This window comes from Urocitellus parryii, chromosome 15 (assembly GCF_045843805.1).
Source record: "Urocitellus parryii isolate mUroPar1 chromosome 15, mUroPar1.hap1, whole genome shotgun sequence".
Taxonomy (NCBI): domain Eukaryota; kingdom Metazoa; phylum Chordata; class Mammalia; order Rodentia; family Sciuridae; genus Urocitellus; species Urocitellus parryii.
The window spans coordinates 24,603,942-24,627,006 of record NC_135545.1 but is presented as its reverse complement, the minus strand read 5'-3'; the positions used below and the strand labels follow the sequence as shown (position 1 = coordinate 24,627,006).

Below are 23,065 nucleotides of genomic sequence, written 5' to 3'. Positions count from 1 at the left end.
AAAGGAAAAACAAAGTCAGTGGTTTCTTTATTCTTCATTTTAAGCCACACATCAACTATCAGAGCCAACCATTGTTATAAGAAGTTTTCCATAAAGTTCTCAACTTCTAAAATCTATGAATTTAGCATTTAAGCATATAGCACCACAGATTCCTCATATGTGTAGGATACTTTGGGACTTTTTTCTTCTGGAGCCACATTCTAGAGTCTCCAGAAAAGTGCTCCCTTTAGCACTCATACACCACATACTTTTAAAAGGTTTGACCATTTTCTCTTCATGGATTATCCCTTTCTTTGAGGACAGCCTCCTCTTCCTTGTTCTTAAATTGATCACTAATTAGACTGTTTAAAACCCAGGAATATTTATATAGTGACATTAAATTAACACAGGTCTTAGATTTGTATTTTTATCACTAGTGATTAAGGTATTCCTCTACTCAATAGAATCCCTGATTTATGGAAGGTGCTTAACTTCTATCGAATGAACAGACTAATTAAACACAAACTTAGTGATTAGTGAGGATCCACTCACATTGGAAACTAGATTTACTCAGTCCAAGTTAAATGATGTACCTTAGTCACATAAGTCATAGAGACCATTTATTCTTTTTTCCTATGTGGGTAACCATTCATTTAACTGAAATCTATTTTAAAACAGAAAAGATAAATAAAAAGCTGATGATTTAGCAAAGTTTTTAAATATCAAGTAACTATGGCCTAGAAAGTTTACAAATTTTAAAATAAAATGCCTCTGTTTTTTTAGTACTGTCAAAATTGACTTCTTACCTTCTATATCTATTTTGTCCTTTTTTTTTCCTCCACAAATCTGAATTCTAGAATCATGTATAATATTCATATAGGTAAGTTTAGCCTGTTGACAACTAATATTCTTTTAGCAATTACTGTGTTTTACATATAAGAATTAGAAATATCTCCCTTTAGCTGGCTAAACACTTATCAAAAAACTCCAAATGTTGAATGAGATGGACATCATTATCCTAAGTACATGTATGAAGACACAAATTGTGTGACTCTACTTTGTGTACAACCAAAGTCTTTGTATAGTGAAATATATGTAATAGTGAAATATATGTAATATTAAAGCTTGAATAATATTTTTCTTTCAAAGTCTTAGTTTCATATTCATTAACTTCTACTATTCATGTTATATATATATCCCACTTGCCATTCTCAAAATTTAAAAAAATCCTCCTTACAGAAAACTATTATCCTCTTTCATTTTCTTATAGAAAAATGTAATTTAACATTCATACATATAAACCAAAATGTGTTATTTATCTTAGCATCCTGCTCCCATATAAGCAGTGAGAATCTCTGCCAAATATAACTCTTAATCATCTGAAATGAGCCAGAGGACCTGAGCCTATTCCAGGGTAGTTGGTGTACAGTCCATATCCAGAACACTTGACTTTTTCGTCATCTTTTCCAGCAGGAATATAATTGGGTTAAACTCTTAAAGGCAAATTGGTGCCTTTCCATGAAGATCCACAAGATTAACCACTTTATCCCAAAGAAGGACGGCTAAATAAGCCCAGGCTTTGGGTATAGAATGGGAATATCACAAAGCCTAAGACATGCTCAACAACCTCAAACACTACAAAAATTAAGTGTAGCTGATAGCCTAGAATTACAAAAATCAACAAATGTCATGCTAACTAGAATCCTCAACTGGGTATAAAATTTTGTAGATTCCCAAATAACAGGATAGCACCCCATGCATATTATAGAGAAACAAATAGTAAAAGAAAGGAGCTAACATTGGAAAAAGTTATTTTATATCATAAGAAGTCCTTTTTATAGTGCGGTAGACAAATATCACACTTCTTTTCCAACTGTAGACAAGATCTCAGGTGATGATAAAGGGTGTGGGATTTGGAATTAAGCTGCTGAAATTAAATCTCAGTTCTACCATTTAGTAGCTATATATATTTTTTTCAATCAAATTGCTTAACTCTCAATTTCCTGAATATAAAGAAGTAATAGTATTACCTTTGACACAATTATTGTTAAGAAACATTAAATACACAAGAAGCTGTGCCACAGTTTTTGGCACACCTAAAGCTAATGCCTGTTAATTCCTTTATTATTGCTTACAGAATGTATTTTTTTAATTTTCATATTTTGTCATCTTTTGGTGTTCTTTGTCTCCATTTTAATCAATGGCAACATAGTATTGTTTGAGTATCAACTTGAGATTAACAGATACAAAAGTTTTCTCTTCCAAATTTAAACAAAACATTGGTTATTTGCATGTGTCCTTTCATTTCATTTTTATACATGCTTAAAAAAAGCTAGGTCAGTGCCAGAGTGAGTTACAAATAATGCGGTTAATATGAAAATTCCTTGTGGTTTAAAATCTTGCAAGGAAAAAGAATTCAATGTTCTTTTGAACACGTTTGTTCACATAAAATAATGACTTTTTCTTTGGCTAATATATTTTCCCTGTATGTTTTTCCTACCTCTTAGGTCAGCATATTGGTATTAATTAAGTTTTATTTTTGACAAATAGATGTCAGAGCTAAAGTTGTGATAGGGTGTCCTATCTAATATTCATAATTTGGGTGCAATAGCTTGCTTAAAAATAGAGTGTAATAAAATTATTACAATGTACTTTTTTCTCCTATATTGCCTGATTCTTTAATTCAAGATTATAAATTAAAACATAACCTGCTTTAGAATGACATTAACCACTCAAAATTGCATGTCAGTATAGTGTTCTCCAGGAAAATAAGAATGAATCAATCTTAAAAATTTATTTTTTAATTGCATAATGTATACTTGAACTATTCTGGAAAGTCAGACTATGTCACAGACAGAAGTCACAGACAGAAGGACACAAGCATTTGAATCTGGTGGTTGGGGTGTCTGATACTGCAAATATTTTTTATGTATTCATTAAAAATTATTCAAAATTCTTATTTGTCATTGATGCTTTACCTCTAGGTAGACTATATATTTGTATTTATGCTGTACAAATTAATACAGTATTTTTCTGTTGTCCAATACCATCTTTCAACTGGAAAATATTACAAGTCTCAGGTCTGACACATTTGGAGGATTAAGATTTTTCTCACATACTCATTCTTTCAACAAATATGTATTGAGCAGCTAATATGTGCTAGGGCCAGGGCTGGGCCTATTTTATTCTCTTAAAATATAGAGGTGAATAGAGCAGACTAAAATCTCAGCTCTCATGAAAATGAAATCCTTGTAGGGGAATACGAGCAATGAGTAAATTATGTAATATTATGTAATTGTGAGGAAGTGACAAGTAGTGTGGGGCAGGGGAGCAAAGGGATAGGGGGAGACAGGGAAAGCTGAGTAAGAGGAATAGTGATTGCCACAGGAAGGCATTCACATCAATGTTATTTCATATTGGGCCTTTCTGAGAAAGTGTCATTTAAACAAAGATTTGAGGGCTGGGGATGTGGCTCAAGCGGTAGCACGCTCGCCTGGCATGCGTGCTACCCGGGTTGGATCCTCAGCACCACATACCAACAAAGATGTTGTGTCTGCCGAGAACTAAAAAATAAATATTAAAAGTTCTCTCTCTCTCTCTCCTCTCTCACTCTCTCTTTAATAAATAAATAAATAAATAAATAAACAAAGATTTGAAAGAGGTGAAGGAGTTAGACAAGTAATTATCTTTGGAAGAACATTCCAGACAAAGGAGACAGCCAGTGCATGAACTCCTTAGCTGTAAGCATTCCTGGAATCTCCATGGCAAAAAGAATAGTATATTGGAAGTTCTGAAACAGAAGAGTTAAACTATAGAAGATGAAGTCACAAGTTAAGTGTGGGGTGAGAAGTGTAAACTAGGTAGGACCCAGGACAGGCTTTTATTCTGAGTAAAACAGTGCACTGTAAAAGAAATAACAGAGGAGGGAAGCCAAATAGAAGTACATTAAAGTAATTCAGGCAAGCGATAATGATGGTTTGGACCAAGAGGACAGCAGTGGAAACAGAAATAAGTGCTTAGATTATGGATATGTTTTTATTCTGATTATATATTTCATTCTTTGGAAGATTTGAGAAAAAGAGAGTACTATAACTATAGGGTCGCTGGCCTGACCAAATGGAAAGATGGTGTTGCTAAAACTGAGATGGAACAGAAATGGGGGTAAAATTAAGGATTCTGTTTTTAATTCATTGTATGTACTGTAATATCTCTTAGAGAAAAAGTGATGCTGAGTTTCTATTGGAAATAAGCCTAGAATTCAGGGATTAGAATTCTACAATGGAGTTACAAATTTGAAGAAATGTTAAGAACTGATTCAAGTCAATTTGGTCATATATGACTCTCATATTCTTTTAGCAAGGGAGGGGGGACTTATACTTCCCAAGCTCAAAACCTCATATAGGAAATCAACATTGTAGTACTAGAATAAAGACAGACATCTAAATCACGTAGAATTTAGAGGCAAGAAATAAATTCAAACACCTATGGCCAATTAATTTTAACAAAGATGGCAAGACTATTCAAAGGGGAAAGAATAGCCTCTTCAACAAACCAGTGTGCTGGGATATCTGTATATAGACATGCAACAGAATGAAGTTGTACTCCACATTTTTTAAAAAAAAATTAACTCACATAAATGTAAGAACTAAAATTATTACAAGTCTTAGAAAAAAACAGAAGTAAATCTACAATTCATCAGATTTGGCGGCAGTGGATTCTTAAATTTGACACTAAAAGCATTAGTAACAATTTTTTTAAAAAGTAGTTGGAATTTCCTAAAAATTTAAAAATTTTGTGCAAAAATTAATCAAGAAAATGAAAAGATAGCCCCATGGAATGTTGGGAAAAAAACATTTAGAAATCTCACCACTGATATTGCTGTTGTATCCATAACACATAATGAACCTTTGCAGCAAACAGCAAAAATGCATATAGCCCAGTTTAAGAATGGTCTAGATGTTTCTCCAGAGAGCCCAAAATCTCAAAGTTATCCTACATCATTCATCGTGAGATATAAATCAAAACTACAAATGAGTTAACACTTTACAACCATAATGATAACTTTAATTAAAAAGACAAAAAAATAAGTATAAGCAATCATGTGAAGAATAGAAACCCTCCTATATTGTTGGTGAGAAGGTAAAATGGTGCAAATGCTATGAAAAACAATATGGCAATTCCTCAAAAAATTAAACCTACAGTTACTATATGATCAGCAGTTACAATTCTGAGTATATAATCCAAAGAGTTGAAAGCAGAGTCTTAAAGAAATAATTGTACATCTGTGTTTACTGCAGCATCAATAACAGCCAAAGAACAAAAACAACTCCAATTTTCATCATTAGTAGGATAGATAAACAAAGTGTATTCATAAAATGTAGTATCATTCCATATAAAGGAAGGAAGTATTGATACTTGCTACAACTTATATGACCCTTGTGAACATTATGCTAAGTGAAAGAAGCCAGGCACAAATGGTCAATTTTTATGATTCTTTTTATATGATGTATCTAGAATAGACAAATCCATAGGGATTGAAAGCTTGAATATTATGGATGATGGGTACAAGGTGTGTTTATGGAATGATGGATGAAAACTATAGAAACAACAGAGAATTGGTGGCTGCAAAACATTTTGAAAATACTTAAGATGCTGTAATTTTATTCTTTAAAATGGCTAATTGTATGTTATGTGAATTTCACCTTAATTAAAGAAAAATTAAATTGAAATGGGAGCTTTTGTTGAAAACTAATGGAAATGTGTAAAATGGCACAACCTCTTCTTAGAAAACAAGTTTGCCATATTTAAAAATAAGTTTTAAACTTTTTACTCCTTAATTCAATGTTCATTATCTAGGAATGTAAGAAAATAATCTGGATACAAACAATTACTGATAATACAGAGATGTTCCCTAAAGAACTGATAGATGAGGAAAATTTCTTCATATCTAACATTAGAGGGTTAGTTTTAAATGATAAGAGGATATTATGAAGAAAGAATTGTATAATATCTGCAGAGATATTTTAGAAAAATAGCTGTTAACATATATAATAGTATGTTTTACACTGCATTACCTTTGGTTTTCTCTCAATTAATAGAATTTTGATATTTCAATAATCTTTCTCTCTACTCATCTGTTTTTAAAGATTTTTCAACAATTAGTGAGTATTCACAAAATAATATCAAGTGAAAATAATACTAAACTATCTTAAAAGAGAAAAATTGTATTAATATCTAATAATGTATAAAATTTTATTTATTTAACAATAACATCACAGAAGAAAAGAAGGGAATGGAGCTACACTGGAGGAAAGTTTTTAGATGCACTTTGAATTAAATTGGTATTAATCTGAACTAGATTTTTTTAAGGTAAGATGTTAATTGAAATCCCCAGGGCAATCATTAAGACAGTAACTCTAAAAAAATATATAGTAAAAGAAATACCAAAGGAATTTAAATGGTATATAGAAAAGACTTAACAAAAGAAAGCAGGAACAGAGAAATAAAAGAATTTTATAAACATCAGACATAGAAAACAAATAGCAAATGATAGACATAAAAATATTGCCTTGTGGGCTGGGGATGTGGTTCAAGCGGTAGCACGCTCGTCTGGCATGCGTGCGGCCCGGGTTCAATCCTCAGCACCACATGCCAACAAAGATGTTGTGTCTGCCGATAACTAAAAATAAATAAATAAATAGATAAATAGATAAATAAATAAATAAAAATATTGCCTTGTCAGTTAATTATTTTAAATGTAAATTAAATGAATACTTCTATCAAAACATAGGTTGGCAGAATAAGTAAAGGAAATATACTGTCTTCAGTATATCGTAAACAGTAAGATAAAAACTATTACTAAAGACAAAGATATTTTATTAACCAGAGACCTAAGATAGATATAACAACTCTAAAGATGCATGCAGCTAACAGAGCCCCCAAATACATGAAGAATTAAAAAGAGAAATTGATAGTTCAAGTATAAATAATGAAAACGTTAATACCTCACTTTCAGAATTGATCAAACTACTAACTAAGATCAATGAGAAAGAATCTGAAAACTATAAACCATCTAAACCTAAAAGATGTGTATAGTACACTTTAACCAACAATGGCAGAATATGCACTTTTTTTCAGGATCACACTGAACAGTCTCTAGGATAGACCATACATATCCTATGTCATAAAACAAACCTGAATAAATAAATTTAAAAGGATTGAAGTCATACCATGTATATTCTCTGACCATAATGGAATGACATTAAAAATTACAGAACACTGGAAATTCATAAATGTGTGGAAATCAAACAATACACTCCAAAATAAACAATGAGGCAAAGAAAAAATCATAAGGCATCAGAAAACATTTTGAGATAAAACACACATACATACATACACACACACACACACACACACACACACACACACACACACACACACCATACCAAAATCAATGGAATGAAGCGAAAACAGTTCATACAGGGTAATTTACCACTGTAAATACCTTTGTTGAAAATCAGAACAATCCCCAATAAGTAGCATAAGCCTAATCTTCCACTTTCAGAAACTAGAAAAAGTAAAGCCAACAGTTAAAGCAAGCAGAAGATGGCAAATAATGAAGAAAAAAAAATAATACAGAAACAGAGTAAACTGAACACTATTTCTTTTAATACTAACAAAATTGACCAACCTTTAAATAGAAATATCAGGAAAAAAAAGAAGATTCTCTTTTATTTTTTTTTAGTTATACATGACATTAGAACGTATTTTGACATATTATATATGCATGGTGTATACTTTCCCATTCTTATGGTTATACATGATGTCGAGTTACTCTGGACAGGTGTTCATGTATGAACATAGGAGTGTCATGTCTGATTCATTCTACTGTTTCTCCATTTCCATCCCCTCCCTCCGTTCCCTTCATTCCCTTTTGTCTAATCCAGGAAACTTCTGGTTCTTCCCTCCACTCCCCTCTTATTGTGTGTTCACATCCATATATCAGAGAGAATATTTGGCCTTTGATTTGGGGGACTAGCTTATTTCACTTAGCATGATAGTCTCTAGTTCCATTCATTTACTGGGAAATACCATAATTTCATTCTTCTTTATGGTTAAGTTATATTTCACTGTGTATATATACCACATTTTCTTTATCCATTCATGTGTTGAGGGGCACCTAGGCTGGTTCCATAGCTTAGATATTGTGAATTGAGCTGCTATAAACACTGATGTGCCTGGATCACTACAGTATGATGATTTTTAAGTACTCTGGGTATATGTAGAGGAGTGGTATAACTTGGTCAAATGGCCATTCCATTCCAAGTTTTCTGAAGAATCTCCATATGGCTTTCCAGAGTAGTTGCACTAATTTGCAGTCCCACCAGCAATGTATGAGTGTACCTTTTTCCCACACCCTTGCCAACATTTATAGTTACTTGTATTCTTGATAATTGCCATTCTGACTGGAATAAGAGGAAATCTGTGTGGTTTTAATTTGCATTTCTCTAATTTTGAGAGATGTTGAACATTTTTTTCATATATTTATTGACCATTTGTATTTCTTTTTCTACAACATGCCTGTTCAGTTCCTTAGCCCATTTATTAATTGGGTTATTTGGGTTTGTTATTTTTTGGTGTTAAGTTTTTTTGAGTTCTTTATAAATCCTGGAGATTAACATTCTGAGGTGCAGATGGCAAAGATTTTCTACCATTCTGTAGGCGCTGTCTTCATGTTCATGATTAATGAGTTTCCTTTGCTGTGAAGAAGGATTTTAGTTTGATCTCATCCCGTTTATTCTTTTTTATTATTATTTTAGTTGTAGATGGACACAATACCTTTATTTCTTTTATGTGGTACTGAGGATCGAATCTATTGCCTTACATGTGTTAGGCAAGCACTCTATCACTAAGCTAAAAATCCCAGCCCCCATTTATTGATTCTTGATTTTACTTCTTGCACTTTAGGAATCTTATTGAAGAAGTTAGTTCCTAAGCTGACATGATGGAGATCTGGACCTATTTTTTCTTCTAGTAGGCAGCAGGGTCTCTGGTCAAATACCTAGGTCCTTGATCTACTTTGAGTTTTGTGCAGGGTAAGAGAGAAGGGTTTAATTTCATTTTGCTACATATGGATTTCCAGTTTTCCCAGCACAATTTGTTGAAGAGGCTATCTTTTCTCCAATGTATGTTTATGGCACCTTTGTCTAGTAAGAGATAACTCTATTTATGTGGGTTTTTCTGTGTGTCTTCTGTTTTCAACCATTGGTCTTCATGTCTGTTTTGGTGAGAATACCATGCTGTTTTGTTATTATAGCTCTGCAGTATAATTTAAGGTCTGATATTGTGATGCCTTCTGTTTCACTTTTCTCACTGAGAATTGCTTTGGCTATTCTGGGCCTCATTTTTCCAAGTGAATTTCATGACTGCTTTTTCTGTTTCTATGAAGAACATCATTGGAATTTTAATAAGAATTGCATTAAATCTGTATAGCACTTTTGGTAGTGTAGCCATTTTGGCAATATTTATTCTGCCTCTCCAAGAACATGAGAGATCTTTCCATCTTCTAAGGTTTCTTTCTTTAGTGTTCTGTAGTTTTCATTGTAGTTGTTAGATTGATTCCCAAATATTTTTTTTTGAGACTACTCTGAATGGAATAGTTTTCTTAATTTCTCTGTTGATTAATTACTAATGTATAGGAACACAATTGATTTATGGGTGTTAATTTTATATTTTGTTACTTTGCTGAATTCATGTATGAGCTCTAGAAGCTATCTGGTGGAGTAGCTTGGGTCTTCTAAATATACAGTCATGACTTTGGCAAATAGGGATAGTTTGAGTTCTTCTTTTTCTATTCATATCCCTTTAGTTTTTTTCATCTAATTGCTCTGGCTAGAGTTTCAAGGACTATGTTGAATAGAAGTGGTGAAAGAGGGCATCCTTGTCTTATTCCAATTTTTTGAGGGAATGCTTTCAATTTTTCTCCATTTAGATTGATATTGGCCTTGGGTTTAACATATATAGCTTTTACAATGTTGAAGTACGTTCCTACTATCCCTAGTTTTTCTAGTTTGAACATGAATGGATGCTGTATTTTGTCAAATGCTTTTTCTGCATCTGAGATAATCATGTGATTCCTGTCTTTAAGTCTATTAATGTGATGAATTGTTTATTGATTTCCATATGTTGAACCACTTGATCATCTTTTGAATGTTTTTGCATGCAATTTGCCAGTATTTTTTAAAGGATTTTTGTGTCTGTTTTCATCAGGGATATTGGTCTGAAGTTTTCAGTTAAAAGAGAAGATTCTAATTAACTAAAATCCAGAATGCAAAAGGAAGCCACTAGTAACCTTACAGAAATATAAATGAAGATAAACAAATAACAAATAAGCACATGAAAAAAAGCATAATATCATTAGTCACTAGGAAAATGCACATAAAAACCCCAGTGAGATGCCACTTTACAACCTTGAAAATGGTTATAGTAAAAAAAAAAAAAAATACAGAAAAAATGTTATCAAGGATGTAGAAAAATTGAAACCTTCATACATTGCTGGCAAGAATATGTAAAGGTACAACTACTTTTTATAAATGTATATATATTTTAATTGACATATTATATATGTTTGTGGAATACAGTTTGACATTTCAGTACATATATACAACATGTAATGATCAAATGAGGGTAATGGGCGTAGCTATCACCCCAGAACATTATTATTCTTCAGAATCCTCTCTGCCATTTTGAAATATATAATTGTTGTCAACCATAATTATCCTGCTGTACTACAGAACATTAAAAGTTATTTATCCTATCAAACTTCAGTACAGCTACTTTGGAAAATAGTTTGTAGTTCCTAAAGATGTAAAACACTCTTAGATGTTAATTAGAAGACAGGAAAATGTAAGGAGATTCCAAAAATTGTATACTAATGTCCATAGCAGTATTTTTCATGATAGCAAAAAAGGGGAAATCACTCAAATATCCATTAAGTAATAAATGAAATAAAATGATAGTATACATCACATAATACAACATTATTTGGCAATTAATTATTGAAACAAAATGAAAGAAGCCAGTGACAATAAACCATATATATTGTTTGTTTGTATTTATGTGAAGTCTTCAAAATAGGTGAATCTGTAGAGACAGAAAACAGATTAGAGATTTTCTTCGGTGGGAAGTATGGGAGTTGAAACAAGAATACCCCTAAGTAGATATGGAGTTTCTTTTTCAAGTATTGGAAATGTCCTAAAATTATATTGTGGTAATGGCTAAACTCTTTTAATATACTCAAAACCACTTAAATGTATACTTTAAATGGGTGATATATATGATATGTGAATCAAATTTGTAAATCAGCTTTGAGAATCACATCTGTTTTCTGTAAAAAGTAAATCATTAATATCAATGAACTGGACATTTTTTATACTTATGAATAAGTTTTATTACCTGAATGTTTACATTTTTCTCATTTTATCATTTGATGGGAATAATGTTTCCAAAGATGTTTTTTGTTTTGCATTGTTTTAAAAAAAATCTAGCTGGACAACTCAGCCAATCAGCACATTTAGCTCTCCAACTACCATACAACGTACTTGGTTTAGGTCGAAGTGCAAATTTTCTTGACCATCTTTATGTTGGTATTCCCCGTCCTTCTGGAGAGACAGTAAGTAAAAATTTAGTTGTTTACAATTCTGACCTTAAATATTCAATGTTTAAATATTTCAATTCAATAATTTGAGTCCAATTGAATACAAATCATTTGAATATTGTTATTCCCTTAAAAGAATAAGAAAAACTGATTGATTTGTGGTGACCTATCTAAGCTTATCTTACTAAGTAGTACATCATGATCTGAAGATATTGTAGTTTTTCCATCTCACTCCCCGTAAATTTTATGACTTCCTATTCTTTCCTGCTTATTCTTAACAGTTTTCACCACCTAACATTTAATATTTTACTGACATAAGCACAATATATAAGTATAATACATAAAAATACAATATGTAATAGTAATATTTTACTTGTCTTAGTAAATAACATCTTACTCTTTTTGTCAGTCTCGCCTCAATGTGCATTTGTACACAGCACCTGCTAAATATTTTTGCCCAATAAATATTTGTTGGGTGAATAAATTCATAAGATACATGTATAATATAAAACATAAGAAAATTTTTCAAACAGAGGATACAGAAGCCCTATATATGTAAATTTAGTTTTAATTCATACCTGGTATTTCATCATCTCACATTACTTGAAATTTTTCCTTGTTTACTTAGAATTAAATAATTGTGTTCTTTATACCCTAGATGTTAAATGTTCTTAAATTCTTTTTTTCAGTCTATACGAAAACAAGAGTGGACTGCAATCATTCCAAATTCCCAGCTAATTGTCATTCCATACCCTCACAATGTCCCTCGAAGGTAATGTTCCTGTTTGACTGAATTGAGTAAAGATACTGCCAACTCTGTATGATAGATATAGTAATGTCTTTAAAATTTTCTTATTCTTTTTTTTTAATTATTTTAATTTTTGGTTATAGTTGGACACAATACCTTTATTTTATTTATTTTTTATGTGATGCTGAAGATCAAACACAGGGCCTCTCACATGCTAGGCAAGTGCTCTACCACTGAGCCACACCCAGCCCCTAAAATTTTCTTATTCTCAAGGTCCTAGGTTTGATCCCTAGCACTGTACACATATAAACACACACAGAGACACACACATTCCTACTATATTCCTAAGAATGCTCATCACTTAATTTGCTTACAGCAAATTTTAAATGACTGAACATACCTACAACAAAAGGTCTCTGACATTTTTCATGAAGAACAAATCTAATCCTATTAGAAAAATAGCAGGTTAATTAGTTAAGGATATATATATATCCTTAACTAATTAACTAATATATATATATATATATATTCTGCTTAAATATTTGATTTACTACTCATAAATTCTAATGTTTCAGGATGTTAAATTGTTTTGGCTTTGTTTTTGTTTTGAGTGTCAGGGATCAGATCTAGACCTGTTAGGCAACACTCTACCACTGAGTTATAGGACTTCAGTCTTAAGATGGTTCATTTTTTAATAAGTACTGATCTAAATTCTTTGAAAAGTAGTATACATCCCAAGAAAGTGGGCACACAAATTTCAGAGCCAAACAGACCTAGACTAGAAAAATTCAGCTCCACTGATGTCCTGTGAGATTGGGAGCTAATATTTTGTGCTCTCTATGGCCCAAATTTTGTGTCTATAGAATGGGAGGTAGAACACCTATCTTAAGAGGATACAGATGCAAAATAATTAACACAGTGCCAAGCACATAGTAGGTAAATGTTTTTATTCTTATTATCAGCATGCATTCCTTTGAGCTTATTTAACTTTAAAACCTTAATTTATCTGTTATTTTTTAATTACATTGATTCTGTTCTATCAGTGAGATCCTGCTTATTACATTTATTCTCAAAATATAGGCATTTTTGTCTTCCCCCAACTCCTGCTCCAGCCCCTGGGCTGGGACTGAACCCAGGGCCTTGTGTACATTCTACCACAAAGCTACACTCTCAGCCTTTTTCTTTATTAAGTTTTTGGATGAGATATATTATTGTGGTGTGCTAGACAAGCTCATGACACCTCAACAACTGTGTGCATCTTTTTCCATTTCTATTCAGTGAAGTCACATTAAAATCAGTTATTGTAGGAGAATTTACTCTCTGAAAACTAGCAAATGCCAGTTTTAAACTTGCAAAGAACAAGTTTACCAGCACATTTATACATAATTTTATGCCAGATATCTGGCCTTTAGAACCAAAATGTTGGAGAAAACAAACTTTATTACAGCATTATGCTTCAACATCAATAGAAACTGTTTCACTGGAAACTTGGTTCCATTTTGTTTTATTTTGTTTTGAGTCAGAGTTGCCTAGGCTGGTCTTGAACTCAAGGATTCAAGTTACCCTCCCATTTAATTGAGACTACAGACATGCACTACCATACATACCTAGGCCTGGTTCATATTTTCTAAATGAGCCTATATTGTATATTTATATTAGTTTTCTATACATGAAATTTATAAAAAAAAAATTAGAAAATAGATAATAAGCAGGAAACTATATATAGGTATTTCTATGTAGTACAATATCATGACTCATTTTTACTGCCATGGAATGGTAAGGAAAAAAAAGAATGCAAAAAAGTATGTGTAATCAACAACCACTATGATCTAAAAGGTATCTATGTATATATGTTCATGTATGCAAGATAGGTACAAGCAACTGCCTTGAGGATTTACCTTGTGTCTGTTACTGACTTTTAAAAATATATACATTTAAAAAGCAAAATATCTCATGAAAGAACTGTTTTTTAAAATATGAGCAAGCTACAGAGTTCCTCAACTAATTTATCTTGCTCTTTCTGAAGAAATGTTCTTTTCAAATTTATGTACATAATAAAAATCTAATTGATTTTAGTTTGAGGTATATTTTAATATTTATTGACTAGAATCTAACTTCTGGATCAATAAATTTTAATTATCCCAAAATATATCAAAAGCTATTTGCTATTCTTCAGAATGATCTTACCTTTATTAAACTTTTAAAATGAAAATAAATGTTCTATGTATATAACCCCCTGCAGTGTTGGTAATAAAGATCTTGGCTTTAAGCTTTGGGGGGTTTATAAGTTGTGTTGTATATACTGTTTCAGGCAAGAAGAACTAGTTCTGTTTATGTTGATGACCTTTAACCTGTTTGTTGACATTAACATTGAAGGAATGAAGGTGATTTTATCATTGTTCTCAATATAAAAATCATTATAGTAATGTAAACCCTCTAACCAAGACACAGAAATGGGGCGAGTCCTGCACATGTCTATGTATACAGTTGTTTCAGTTGGTCATACTGCATGTGTAGGCAAGGGTCAAAAAAAAAAATGACACAGAAACTTTATTGAAGTCATGACCACATATCTTTAAGAGTTCAGGTTTCAAATTTAGCAGGTCAGTCAAAATGTGAAAACGATGTCTTTGCTCATCCAAAGTACCCTTGATAATACTTCTTAGCTGGGCACAGTGGCATATGCCTGTAATCCCAGATACTCCAAAGGATGAGGCAGGAGAACCACAAGTTCAAGGCCAGCCTTCTTAACTTTGCATGACTATCTGTATAAAGTAAGTTAAATAAATAAAAACAGCTGGGGGTGTAGCTCAGTGGTAGAGCACTCCTAGGTTCAATCCCTGATACCACAAAAATTAATAACAATTTTTAGAGGGTCAAACTTGGGAAAAGAAAAATATCAAAATATCTCATCAAAATTTCTACTTCAGGTAGCTGGGGGTGTAGCTCAATGGTAAAGTACTTGCCTAGCATGCATGAGGCCCTGGGTTCAATCCCTAGCATCAGACCAAAAAAAAAAAAAAAAAAAAAAAAAATTCCACCTAGCTTCCAACAAAAATATGAACTCTGCAGGAGTCATAGTCTTAGCACTCTTCTAAATTTCATTGCTTTTGTTTTACTTATAGTTAATGAATAGGTAGGTGAGTGATTTAATGAATGGCTCATTTTATCACTTAATAAGCTATTTTGCTTTTTGATCTCAGTTTAAGCTTATCTTTAAGTTAACATTTGTAATTTTAATTTTTCTGTTTTTATTTACAGCTGGAGTGCCAAACTATATCTTACACCAAGTAATATTGTGCTACTTACCGCTATAGCTCTCATTGGTGTCTGTGTCTTCATCTTGGCTATAATTGGCATTTTACATTGGCAAGAAAAGGTTTGTTTATTTAAATGAAACATTAACTTTGGTTACTTTATTATACGTATTGATTGCTCTTTAAAATTATCATTAAAGAGCTGAGAATGTAGCTTAATAGTAAAGTGCATATCTAGCATGTATGAGGCCATCAGTTCAACCCCAGCACCACAAAAACAAAAAAGTACTAAATACATAACTAATAATTTCATCCCAATAATGCCCCCAATAAAAGGGCTTCTTTGTGTCACAAAAGAGAAACACTTTGTTGTTACACCTACTCTCTTTGGATTATCATGTCAGTCATAATCATTTTTGCTAACTAAAAGTACTGTTTTTTTTCTTAGCTTCTCTTTTAACTTATAAAAAAGAGAACACGATAATTTTTCTAATAAGTATTCATAGATTTATCATTGGAAAATAAAGTCACTCTTTACATATCAAAAATAGTAACATAAAATTACATATTTAGTTAACTTTAAGACTGCAGCTTGAGGTAAGACCAATGATCATCCTGTGTACTTTGACCAGAATTATCAGAACATAGTCTAAAATTTTAAGACAGCTCTTGACCTATGAAAGAAAGGAAATTAATTTCATCAATTTTTCAGGACATCTGATTATGGGCTTACAGCAATTATAATGTTGTGGCAAAAAATAGATACACAGTATCATTGGTGGCTTCTTTGACCAACTTTTCACCTAGGCTGGCTGCTGCCTTCTCCCTTTCCCTCAAGGCAGGCTTTCCACAGTATCTGCCCTAAGCCCTCTTTCTACACTTCCTCTGCCAATTTCATCTAATAATATTTTCAGTTATTAACTCGAAATATTCCCAACCCTCACCTCTCTCTAAAGGTCTCTTCCCATCTTACAAGCACCTCAAAATTGGTATTCTAAAGCTTCATATCTTCTCTTTTTTTTTACTTAAAAGATTTAATCTATTGCCCTATTGATTCTGCCTCCACTAAGAATCTCATCAGGCCAGGCACAGTAGCACATGCCTATAATCCCCCAGTGACTTAGAAGACTGAGGCAGGAGGATCTCCAGGATGACCAGCCCATGCAGCAAAGCAAGACCCTGTCTCCAAAAAAAGGAAATAAAAAGAGTTGGGGGTATAGCTTGGAGATGAAACACTTCAGTACAGGTCCCCCCCCAAAAAAAATTTTTGTTGCTCTGCATTCCTACTACCACTTATTCATTTCAGCCCCTTATTATATCCCACCTGGTCTCTCCAATTTCATTCTCTTCCTTTTCCACTTATCAAACTGCAACCTGATTGTTCTTCATTAAGTTTAGCCTTAATTATAACACTATCTTGCTAAAAAACCTCAGGGGACTATCCACTGCCTAAAATGTGTAAATTCCTTAACCTGGCTTTCATATTACTTCCAATATACCTTTTCCAGCCTTATTCTTTTCATACATTCCCATTTTCCTTCTAGACTTCTCATGATCACTCATGTTGTACTCCCCTTCCTAAACCTCATTTCCAAAAATGCTGTCTTTTCAAAGCATTCCCTTTCATCACTCAAACCCAGAAGTAATCTCTCTCTTAGAAGTAACATTGTTCACCTTGTATCCTGAAGTACAATATGTTTTGCTTCTTTTTCCTGAGGCGTTAAGTTCCTGGAGAACAAAATACAAAATTGAGGGGTTTTTAATTCTTCAAAATACTGAGCATAATACATTGCTGGGAGCAGAGGGTCTATAAATATCTGCTAAATCCATAGGTCAAACCAAAAAACAATATACTTTAATGTAATTAGTTTAGTTCATTTATTAATATCAGTGTTGAATTGGAGAAAAATAGAATAGTTGATTCTATCCTTATAGAATCAAGTGTTAACTTTTATTTTCAAACAAACAACAAACTAAGTGACATTTTTGTTGATTTTTAAATTTAATTAGATCGTTAATTATAAAATAGCTACTATAAACTACAAAAATATTTTATAAGATTATTGTATTATAAAATCACAACCATTATCTACTAATTGCTGAGGGAGGACTTTTTAAGAAATTAATCACTTTTATTTCAGAAATGAATCTTCTTAACGTTTTCTTATCATTTATAAACTAATTTAAAATTCTTTTTTCAGAAAGCAGATGATAGAGAAAAACGACAAGAGGCCCATCGGTTTCATTTTGATGCTATGTGACTTGGCTTTAATATTACATAATAGAATGACTATTAATTTGATTAGCTGAAATACTAAATCCTGGCCTATAGAAGAAAATAGGGGATTTTGAATATTATTTATAAATGATGCATCTCTTGGTAATTATTGGAAGATATTAAAATAAATACAGTCTGAATGTCTCACAAAGTCTTTTTTTTAAAGCACTTTGTAAACAGTAATTTAAATTATTTACTCAGTACTACTGTGCATTTTTGTTCTTTTGTGGAATGTGTTGCATGTACTTTGGTGTTTATGTATTTATAATCTTATTGGGGTAATCATAGAAAAAATATGTGTAAATAAAAATATTTAAATAAGCAGGATTTTTCTTTGTTCCCCTTGAATTGATCTTGTTTCTTATTCTAATGGTGCAAACTCTACTTTTGCAAATGTATCACAGATTAAAGTTATTAAAAATTCACCTTCAACACAGCAGTTCAGGGGGCTCAATGATGGCATACAATATATTTGAGTACTCTTGCTTTGGAATCACAGTAAGACTTGCCTTAAATTCCTGGTTCCACAGCTTACAAAGTGATTGTTTGAATTTGGCTATTGCTTAAACTCTGTAAGCCTAGGTTTCTTTATACATTGGGACTAATATACTTACTCGCTTAAGTTATTGAAAAGAGTAAGTGGGATAATGTACATAAAGTGTTTAAGCTCAGTGCCTAGGACAGAGTAAAGTGCTCAATAAATAGTAGCTGTCATTGTTACTATTTTAGGTGATTTTATTAGACTTCTACAAATAATTATAAAAATATATAGAATTGATAGAATTTTACTTTAAGAATGAAGAAATCACATTCTTTGGAAAACTAAAATTCTTGGTGGTTCATATCTTACATAAAATTTTCTTGATCATATTAACTAAAAATTATAGTATTACCCAAGAATAAATATGTCCTAAAATTTTTTATTTGAAAAACTAATCATCATGTGACAATGAAGAACATTTTATTTCTTCAAAGGAACCTGCTATAGACAGCATCTAGGAATACAAATTTTCAATCGAATTTCTATTCTCAAGGCTTGCAACAGTTTGTAATTTACATTCAGACTTGAATGCAAATTTTACACTATGAATTTCCTTTTGTCAAAATTAAATTTAAAAGACTTAAATTTAGATTGAGAAAAAAGTTCATATATTAAGGATAATAATTTTCTAATGTGCACATGGACATGTAATGGCTCCAAAATATAAAATCTCTCTGAAAACAATTTTGTTCTTCATGTTATTTTTTTTCTTTATCATTCACTGAGAGTTGCATGTATTAAATTAGTTTACTTTGTATCTGAGCATGTGAATGTGTCTTCTTAATAAATATTCCTCATTGAAGCAAAGTGTTGTGATGAGTTTTGAAATAATTATTTTGGAACATGAAGAGTCCTCAAGGGTTAAGTGAACATAAATCACTTGTCTGGACCATGAGACCAAGATAAGGTGACTTTCCCATTACCACTTTGTGAGTCAGGGCAAGGCAGGATTCTCCTGACAATACTTATATTCACTATAAACCCATAATGCTATAACCATGCACTGTTTTACATTTCCAAGGATAATAAACTTCATATCTATCAACTAATAAAGCATGAGTCTTAAAACTATTTGGAATCAGGGTCTACAAAGAATAGCATGACAGACAAAATGTTAATGACAAAAATATAGTCTATGATAATAATACTATTTCTGTGTCTCCAAACACAAATTTTAATATTACTTATTGAGAGAGCAAGTAAAAAATTGCCACAACACTGAGAATCAGTAATAAAGATGTTTATATTAATTTTGAATACTGTAGTGCAAAGAAAACAAGACTTTGAGGTCAGACAAAACTGAATTCAGAGCCCAACTGCCCCATTTTATGACTTTGAATCAATTACTTTAGCTCTTCAAATTTGGGTTTCTTCATCTGTAAACTAGGATAGTTAAGTGTGATACTTACCTTAAAGGAGAGGTTAGAGTTCAAAATGATGGTTTGTACATAAAAGGACCAAGGGCAAGGATGTCCCCTGTCACTAATACTTTCTAAAATACTACTGGAAATCTTAACTAGAATTAAAAAGCCAAGAAAGAAAAATAAAAGACAAACAGATTGGAATGGAAGAATCAAAATGTTCCTATTAGCAGATGAGATGATGGTATACAGAAAAATCTCAAGAAATCTACATACACATGTGGGGACAGGTGCGCGGAGTACTGCCTATGTGGCCTACCTTAAGAGTGCCTGAGGGCTGGGGATGTGGCTCAAGCAGTAGTGCGCTCGCCTGGTGTGCGTGCGGCCCGGGTTCGATCCTCAGCACCACATACAAACAAAGATGTTGTGTCCGCCGAGAACTAAAAAAAATAAATAAATATTAAAAAATTCTAAAAAAAAAAAAAGAGTGCCTGAGTGGCAAAACTACTCTCCTCCTGCTAGGCACTTGAGCTGCAAACCGCCCCAAAGGCAGAGCTCTGGTATTGCAGTCACAGCGCTTGCTCCATGGCCCACTCCTTGATTGGTTGCTACAAAGACAGTTGGCAAATAATTGTATCCATGGCTGCCTATAATCTACTTAGCTATTTCCTGAGTATATATTCATGGTAACTACGCAATAAAATCAGATCGGCTTCCAGCTTAGTATCCAGCGGTCTTGATTCGTGACTCCTCAGCCACACTCTCCTCTATCCTGTTTTGTGGATCTCCTCCCTGGACGAGAGAGAGCCCACACATACATACAAATACAAATGAGCCAGGCACAGTTTTGTATGCCTGTAATCCCAGCAGCTTGGGAAGCTGAGTCAGGAGGATCAAGTTCAAAGCCAGCCTCAGCAACTTAGCAAGGCCCTAAGCAACTCAGTGAGATCCCACCTCTAAATAAAATGTAAAAAGGGGGTAGGTATGTGGCTTAGTGGTTGAGTGCTCCTGGGTTCAATCCCAGTACCAAAAATACAAACAAACAAATGAACTAGTAAATGAGTTCACCAAGGTTGCAGGATACAAAGGTCAATGCGCGCGCGCGCGCGCACACACACACACACACACACACACACACAAATTATCTAAAAGCGAGTAATTGAATATATTAAAAATGTTATTCAAAATAAGATCCAAACAATGAGTGTCTTATGTAGAAATATAACAAAGCATGCAAGGGATCCATTTGTTTAGCTACAAACTACAAGATAATAATGGAAGAATCAAGGAAGACTTAAATGGAAAGATACTATTCAGAGATGGGAAAATCCAACATAATAAAGATGTAAACACTTGCTGAGGTGATTTATAGATTTCATCCCATCCCTATCAAAATCCCAGCAGTATTTTTTGTAGACAAAAAAAAACAAGAATACTGTGCAATTTATATGAAAGACAAAAGGAGCTAGAATATCTTAACACAATTTGGAAAAAAGAAGACGAAGTTGAAGGAATCTAACTACCAGACTTCTTGTTAATTATAAAACTATACTCATCAAGCTAGACACATAGATCAATGGAATAAAATAGAGTCCAGAATAGACCCACACAAAGATAACTATACAATATTTGACAAAGGTATAAAAATGATTCAATGGAAGGCATTTTCAACAAATGCTGTCAGAACAATTGATATCTATATGCAAAGGGAAGAAAGAAAATTGAATTCATACCTTGTATTAACTTGAAACAGCTTGTGAACCTTACATAAAATGTAAAGCTACAAAACTTTTAGAGGGAAACATAGAAGAATATCTTCATGACCTGGGGTTAAGCAGAGTTCTTAGAAATGATACTAAAAGCATGATCCACAAAAGAAAAAATAAATTTGATCTCATCTAAATTAAAGATATTTGCTTTGCCAAATATACTTTCAAGAGAATGAATATTCAAACTAAATGGGCAAAGAAAATATTTGCAAATCACATGTCCAACAACAAACTTATATCCAAGAATGTATAAATAACTTTTAAAACTCAACAATACAAAAACAACCCAATTTAAGAGTGGGTCAGAATTTAATGACACTTCACCCAAAATGATATATGGATAGAAAATAAACACATAAAAATGCCCATGAAGAAAATGCACATTAAAGTCATGAAAGGATGCCACTACACACATCTATCATAATGGCTAAAACAGAGAATAAGAATTCAAGTGCCAACAAGGATGAGGAACAACAGGAATTCTCATACATTATTAGTGGGAATACAAAATGGTAAAGCCACTCTGGAAAAAAGTTTTGAGAGTTTATTTCTATCAAATCTATTTTTATATACCAGCATACTCAGTAACAAAATGAGATTTTAAAACAGATAACAACAATATCAAAAAAGTCAATGATGTAAGATATAAACACACTTCTATGAAGTAAATTATCAAACTTCTGTGAAAAACACTAAAGAAATCCTCAACAAATGCACATCTGTACCAGGTTCATGGATAGGAATACTCAAAATTATAAAAGATGTTAAATCCTTCCCAACTCCACTAATATCCCACTGACTTTGTTACTGTTGTAGTTAATGCTGAACTTAATAACCTACTTGTAAAGTATATATGGAAATACAAAGAGCCAAGAGTAGCCTAAATAATCTTGAAAAAGAACAAGAACTAGTCCTACCAGATATTAAAACTTCATATGAACTTACAATTAATAGAGTGTGGTACTGATGAATGGACAAATAGGCCAACAGAATGTATTAGACAGTTCAGACACAGACTTACATACAGGTGTAACACCTTAGAAAAGAATAAAAAGCACAACTCTTTAACAATAAATGAGGTTGAGAACATTAATAAGAAATTAAAATTAGATGTGCCCTAACACAGAAAAATCAATTCCAGATAGATTGAAACTAGATGTGAAATGCAAATTTATAAGCTTTTAGTACTTAATATAAGTAAATAACTTTGCAATCCTGAAGAGAGGTTGGACTTCTTATTCAGATCACAAAAAGCACAAATACATAAAGGAAATTTTTTCTAAGGCAGGAGGATCACAATTTCAATGAGCTTCTGCAACTTAGCAAGATAATATCTTAAAATAAAAAATGAAAATGGCTGGGGATGTGACTCAGTGGTTAAGTACCCCAGGCTCATCCCTGGTACCAAAAAATTTAAAAGTTCATAGCAACATTCATAAGGGCCAAAAGATATAAACTGCTTAAATGTCTGTTTAC

At 32.4% G+C, this 23,065-nt stretch overlaps 1 protein-coding gene across 1 annotated transcript in view; it reads left to right on the top strand.

Moving 5' to 3' along the window:
* The window catches only part of Itfg1 (integrin alpha FG-GAP repeat containing 1), a 270,277-nt gene extending 251,011 nt beyond the window's left edge, over positions 1–19,266 (top strand). The window contains exons 15-18 of the mRNA XM_026406884.2: positions 11,526–11,650; positions 12,325–12,407; positions 15,645–15,762; positions 17,842–19,266. Of these exons, the coding sequence (XP_026262669.2) occupies positions 11,526–11,650; positions 12,325–12,407; positions 15,645–15,762; positions 17,842–17,901 (386 nt within the window). The 3' untranslated portion in view covers positions 17,902–19,266. The remainder of the gene's footprint in view (positions 1–11,525; positions 11,651–12,324; positions 12,408–15,644; positions 15,763–17,841) is intronic.
* Positions 19,267–23,065: the final 3,799 nt, after the last annotated feature.